This window comes from Micropterus salmoides, unplaced genomic scaffold, assembly GCF_014851395.1.
Source record: "Micropterus salmoides isolate LMB-PRFRI ecotype aquatic unplaced genomic scaffold, ASM1485139v1 Ms_hic_scaffold_1459, whole genome shotgun sequence".
Taxonomy (NCBI): domain Eukaryota; kingdom Metazoa; phylum Chordata; class Actinopteri; order Centrarchiformes; family Centrarchidae; genus Micropterus; species Micropterus salmoides.
Genome location: NW_024040551.1, coordinates 25,888 through 32,608, shown reverse-complemented (window position 1 = coordinate 32,608; position 6,721 = coordinate 25,888). Strand labels below are relative to the sequence as shown.

General features: G+C 40.1%; 1 protein-coding gene across 1 annotated transcript; it reads left to right on the top strand.

Annotated features, from left to right (window-relative positions):
• The first annotated feature begins 786 nt into the window (after window positions 1–786).
• LOC119903304 (putative E3 ubiquitin-protein ligase UBR7) lies at window positions 787–5,555 on the top strand. The gene is made up of 11 exons (XM_038719483.1): window positions 787–970; window positions 1,319–1,452; window positions 1,548–1,608; window positions 1,718–1,813; window positions 1,944–1,997; window positions 2,092–2,197; window positions 2,297–2,439; window positions 4,130–4,324; window positions 4,500–4,656; window positions 4,757–4,818; window positions 4,982–5,555. Exons 1-11 carry the CDS (start codon window positions 854–856, stop codon window positions 5,063–5,065), a joined length of 1,209 nt encoding a protein of 402 aa, XP_038575411.1. The 5' UTR covers window positions 787–853; the 3' UTR covers window positions 5,066–5,555.
• Window positions 5,556–6,721: the final 1,166 nt, after the last annotated feature.

Below are 6,721 nucleotides of genomic sequence, written 5' to 3'. Positions count from 1 at the left end.
CATACAATTATAGTCAATTTAAAACCAGTTTAAATTCAGTGTATTCAGCCTAACCAGCATATATTTTGGAAATTCATGACCACACAGCAGGTGCCCTTTAAAAAAATCAAACCCAAAGACCCTGCATAGCACTTTATGATAAGGAAGCCGTTAATGGGTTTATAAGTTGCAGCACATACTGTTAATGGTTTATCCAATACTTACGTTAATAGGCTCAGATCAATTACAAACCATTCATGGAAAAAAATTGATTGCCAGATTGTAGAAAACCCCTTTGGCTAGCATTAGTCTTTTCTATTCGTCAATAATGATCTTATAAATTTTGGTAGCCAAATAATAAATGAATACATTCTTAACAAGTTGTTACTAAATGTTGTTCTACATCATCTGAAGCCATTTTCTGGAAGTGGTCACATGGTCCAATCAGGTGTTTTTGCAAACTGACAACCCACGAGACTTATTAATGGCTCTAAGGTAGAAATCATGAAATGATTGATTAACCATGAATTGATAACCATTAGTTATTCCTTATTCCTTCAGGGTGCCCTATAAAAGCGTAATGTTACCCAAAAATAAATCAATAAGTAATAAAAAAAACAAGTAACCAACCATTGATAAAATAAATAAAAATAGTAATAGCAATAGCCTGCCTCTTGTCAAATATCAGCAGGGGCTTTTAGTTAACTTTTAGTTAGATCGTTAACGTTAATCGGTATCTTACGTCACTTCCTCCACGTGGTCTCGACTGAAACTCCCGCCCGGAGCAGTCATTTGTCAACACTGTTGTTGAGCTGCTCAGACCGGTGTCTGTTTGTGTCTTTGTGTCCTCTTCACTCTATTTTTTTTTACCAGCATGGCAGCAAATAAAGACGACTCAGACATTGACGATATTCTCGCCAACGAGGAAGAGCTGGAGAAGGCTTTGTGCGTGCTGGCTGGAAGCGACCCAGAAAAATGCTCTTATTCCCGGGTAAGAAAAGCTTCATGCGCCGCAGCCCTGCAGCCATCGCCTTTACCCGCCTACTGTCGCCTCTTCCCCTATTGCAGTTTTGCATTTAGTATTGTGCGCTCATTGTCACCGTGTGTGTCACAAACAAGCAATAGTTTTTTAATTGTAATTTCTCTTAAGCGGCTGGTAGTTTCTGAGGGGCCCTCAAGAGTGAAACTAAGGTGAAATTATAGCCCTGCTGCTTAGTAACGTTATCACTGCAGTATTTGTAGTTTGCTTAAGAATAACGAAGAGCTTCTATAGTGCTTTACTGCATCTCATTAATCACATACTGCGGTATATTTATACCTCCTGTGTTTATTGTTACAGGGTTATGTGAAGAGACAGGCTGTATTTGCCTGCAACACCTGCACTCCCAGTGCTGCAGAGCGTGCGGGGATATGTCTGGCCTGTGCCAATAAATGCCACGACGGACATGACATCTTTGAGCTGTATACCAAAAGGTATATTGTGGGTTCTCACAGTAAACAAATTCTGTCCCACAGTTTGCTTTGTCATCTAAACCCTTTTCTTAATCATTCCAAATTTTCCGATGTAGAAATTTCCGCTGTGATTGTGGGAATAGCAAGTTTGGGGAATTCAAGTGCCAACTAACTCCTGTGAGTCCTCTGGTTTTAATACTACTATTTCTAACAGATTCTGTACCCCCAGCTTGTTTTGCTGTTGACGTTGTGATTGTTGACATTGTTCCATCTCTCCTATTTGCAGGCCAAAGATGAGGGAAATGTTAGAAATCACTACAGTCACAACTTCAATGGCTGCTACTGCACGTGTGACCGGCCATACCCAGACACAGATGACCAGGTAGACCTTTTATTTATTTATTATTATTTTTATCTCTGAGCTCTCATGTGATTTTTAGATTATTTGGATGAAATCGACTGTTTATGTTTTTTCTGCCACTACACTAAACACCCTTTTTATTATCCAATAGGCCAATGATGAAATGATTCAGTGTGTCATCTGTGAGGATTGGTTTCATAGCAGGGTAAGCTATTAAAACAAATTATATTTATTTTAATTTACACTTTATACTATAAATCTTCTTCTTGTTAGGTAGTCATTCTGTTTCTCTTTGACAGCACCTGGGCTGTACTATAGTAGAACCTGAGGAGCTGCAAGAGATGGTGTGTGAAGCCTGCATGAACAAGGCTCCTTTCTTGTGGACATATGCTGCTCACTTTGCAGGTAGCTAATTTGCCTTTGCTGCACCCAGATATCTAACTTTGCATACATTTATCAGTAAAATCCATAGACTCATTTCCCACTTATTCTTTCCCCTTTAAGTACCACATGTGGTCAGCGTAAGTCATCCTGAGGAAGAAGTAGAAGTCTGTGTCGAGGAAGGAGCAGAAAATGAAGATGCTTCTGAGCCCAGTCAAATTAGGGATGTGGAACCGTCCACCAGCGCTGAGCAGACAAAGCAGGAGGTGAGGTGAACAGTGCTTATGATGGCCTCTGCCTGTTTGCATGGGAGTGTCTGCCGAGCAAAAACAGGCAGTGGGGAGTTAAAGTGAATAAGAAGTCCTAAAGACATGTCGCATTTACATCATATGGGATGGCTGGTAGAGACAGGAAAGATTCTCATGTTAACGATATGACTACGTATTACTAGGGCTGGGCGATATGGCCAAAAATGTTATCACGATAAAAAAATTACATATCATTCAATATCAATAATTATCATGATAAATGTCAAATCATTATTTCTTTCAAGTTTAAAGGCTGATTTTTGCCCCTGAATGATAATTGAAGGGCCAGATGGTTAATTGTGTGGTTAAACTTTTCTTAATGGTCAGAACATGACAAACACTTGATGCCAAACAGTGGATCACTTTACATATCTGAGCTAGAATATTCAAAACAATTATGATAAAATCTTTTTTCAAAAAATGTTATTAGGAAATCTACTTGCATCACTTTTCCTCAACAAAATAAATATTAATATAAAAATCAAGTGCTAATTCGTTCGTGATTCTAATGAATTAAATCAAATATTTGACAATATATTGAACATTTGTTATTGAGGAAAATTATATTGCGATAATTATCATTATTGTTTTATTGCCCAGCCCTACGTATGACTGGAGTTGGTTGTGTGAGTTAAAAGTTGTTGTTGGCTAACATGAGGTGTCCATGTTTGTTTGGCTCTCTGGAACTTCTATGTTATTAAGTCAAATGTATCGGAGCTTTCAGAAATATCTGAACTTCCGAGTTGCAATTGCAACTTGATGTCGACAAGTTGGAAGCTTGTATGTATGATAACTCCTATCTGACATGATGTCATTATCCTGTACCACCATTCATTTAACTTGTCTTGAAGCTATAACCTTTTATAGGCAAAAAAAGTAGTACATAGTAGTACATATGGGGATGTTTTGCAGATATAGGCAAAAAGGACATGTTTGTAAACTCTTTGCAGTTTTACTTCCGTTTGTTACTGGGCATTATCCCTATGTAAATAAACACTCAAATACTGTACATTCGGTCCCCTTTTCTAACCAATCCCTTGCTGCTAGCTCTTTATTTCACAGCTTAACTCCAAATGAAATCACAATCACAGTTGTGGAGGGCTTCTATGTTATAGCGGAGGGTATACATAAACAGTTAAACTATCAGAAGCACTCAACGTACTACTGTTAGGTAGGAAACATCTGTCAGCATGAATGCAGATACACACCGTGCTCACTCAGTCTTTGTTAGTTTATTTACATCGGGATAATGCCCAGTTCATCGTACACATTCCCTCTGTGGCAGCTGGTGTATTTTGTTGCCACAAGATGGGGCTGGAGGGCAATGAGCAGCTTATAGAGCAGACTCCAGCTCCTGTTAACATGCTTTCCCCTCCTCTGGGTAATTAGAGGAGAAATGACCCATGAGGCACTGCTTCTCCCTGCTCTGTAGACGGCTTTGGCCAGGCTTCACAGGACAGCTTACTGTAAACTGCCAATTTTCATCGCCTAATCATCTCATCGTGCCAGTTGCCTTGAGACCTCTCTGGATAAATCTGCAGGGCTGGACGCGGAGATCTTTTTACAAAGTCCAGGTGTTATGAGCCTGCGCCTCCTGCCAGTTTAACACAGTAACACAACCCATCCTCTGTTGTTATGTGTATCTTAGGAAGCAGCAAACAGGAGTTCCCCTTGCAAACGGACGCACGAGGAAATGAGAGGCAGTCCTGTGAAGGCCACAACCAAAACTGCAACGTGCAGGCTGAAGGAGTTGCAGGCCCAGGGGCTGGAGAGGCTGAGACAGGGAGCGGTGTTCTGGCCTTACAGTTGGCGCTCCGAGCTCTGCACCTGCACAAGCTGCAAGGTAGACCACAAATACTAGCTCTCATATTATAATGTATGGTTTGGCAAAGGGCACAAGACAGCTACTTTGCAGGTGTTGGCTCTGCATGTGATCCAGGTTCATGTAACAGTGTAATGAAGTACTAAGGCACATTTTTTTTAAATGCATGGTTCTCAACTGTGTGTTGCATACACAGAAAGCCTATGTGGCTGCTGAGGTGCAGTTTCTAATGGATCAGTCCGATACCATTCTGGCCTATGAGAACAAAGGCCTAGAAGAGCCGTTTGGGCAGCACCCATTGATGGCACTGACAAACTCAATGGACCGTGTACAGCAGCTGGAGGTCATTTACGGTGAGCATGATGTGCGGTCAGTTTTCCTCCAAGGATGTAATCGTGAAATTTACAGGAGAGGCAATTGATTGAGACTAATTAATCGTGTTTCCCCCTTCAGGTTTCAACGAGCTGACAACTTCAATCACTGCATTTTTAGACCAGTGTGTTGCTGAAGGAAAGGTGAGAAATAGATGTCTATGTGCAAATATGGTCAGGACAGCTGGAATTAAACATAACAAGACCAACACCTATGCGTTTTTTGATCCATTTGTATTTACTCACCGTAATGTTTTCCCTTGATCCAAATCCCAAACCTGAACCGTTCCTTCTCTGTCTCTATCAGATGGTCACAGTCGAAGCTGTACATCAGTTCTTCGAGGAGCTGCGTGCTAGAAAGAGACGCAGAACCAATGCAGGATACCAGTAAGGAGGAGGCCACCCTACAGTCATATGCCTGGTTCATATGGTGCTTTGAATGTATGTGTCACTTGGAAGATGACACTTATTTTCTCTGTTGAATAAAGGGGTCTTGCTGCAACCAATGTTATCCGAACAATTAGTGCAAAGAGTACTGACTTGCAGTTACTATTGTAAAGTGTTACTTGTAGGGTGACGGGTTGTTAGTTTTGGGGTTAGTGTTTCATGTCCAATGTCTTTGTTGATTTATAATGATGCCTTAACTTTGAAGCTCATAATTAAAGATTACTTGAAACATTTATGAAGAAAATAAATTTTGCTGCAGCCCTGTATGCTTTAAAAAGATGACGTTGTCTATAATGTGTACTTCCCGTGTCCAGTATGTCACTTTGACTGCACTAAATGCCAGTGTGTTTACATTTAAGAGTTTTTCTGATAGCAACCAGTTAAGACGAACTTGTTTGTAAAAGTGGTGTCAATAAATATCAGTTTTATGTGGATTCATGCTCCATATGTTTCAAGTGCACAAAACAACCCAACTGAGATCAAATGAATTCCGTAATATCAAACCAGTTTATTTTGAGGATGCCCAAGTTAACCACTGTTATGCACCTTTTGAGGTGACAGTAGAAAAATAGATTCAGTGAAACTAAATGCAACTTAATATCAATCTACAAACATGTTTTCTATGATACCGTACAAGTACAATGTACCTGTTCAACACAAGCAATCACACATTTCAGATGGTTCCGTTTCAAAAGGTGCTAAATAACACTATGTACACAAAACAAGCTACATGAGATTTCAAAGGAGTATTTGATGCAGGCTGGTAAGCTGGTAGAAAAGAGCTTGCATAGACATCAAAGTCACTTCTCCAATAAAAGCCCGGCCGCAGGCGGGGGAAGGCACTGACTTGTCTACAGCAAAGAGCAAAACAAGGACTTTTATTCAATGGTACATTGTCCAGGAAAATAAAACAACTACCCAAACATGAACATGGGGAGGAATCTGGAGTTTTGCATTTTTTCCCCATGAAGCAACCTAGATGGAAAAATTATTTTTCTGCTTGGCAACTTCATCACTGCTAAGCTGAGCGCTAATGTCTTCAGATCCTTCTCATATTCCTGTTGCTTTAAAAGTAAAGGAAAATAGGGGCGGGGGGGACATCTCTACAAACATGGTAATCCACAACACCTACAACATTGAACAAACTGCCCTAATGCATAACATTTAAGAACAAAATAGATTCTGAGACACAATCTTTATGTTTTATACCACACATTCTTAGTGAGATTTCAGGACAAAGACAAGTACACAGTGTTGTCCACTACAGTAAAAACACAAACCTTCAACAACCACTAAAATGTGATAGAAACCATTAAAAATTCATCAGAACATGTGGAACTCAATTCATTATATACAATTTCCATTGGAGATATGAGCCAGCAATCGCCAACTTCTCTTCAATATAAGATTCCTTTTGTTCAAAATTCATTTGTTCCTTTTCCCTTCAGCTAACAGACAGGTGGCTCCTACAGTGCAACGATACTTGTATGTGAGGTTGTATGCCAGCTGTTGGCTGTAACAGGCTTTTGTGTGTGTGTACTCGCAGGGTTCTGGAGCTACAGACGCTGTGGCTCTTTAACAGTATATTTAACAGTAACAA

Excerpts from the sequence above, each read along its gene's own strand:
- LOC119903304 (XM_038719483.1), top strand. The coding sequence starts at position 854 with ATGGCAGCAAATAAAGACGACTCAGACATTGACGATATTCTCGCCAAC. Across the intron at positions 971-1,318 it reads AAAAATGCTCTTATTCCCGG|GGTTATGTGAAGAGACAGGC; the intron begins GTAAGAAAAGCT and ends TTATTGTTACAG. Across the intron at positions 4,325-4,499 it reads GCACCTGCACAAGCTGCAAG|AAAGCCTATGTGGCTGCTGA; the intron begins GTAGACCACAAA and ends TTGCATACACAG.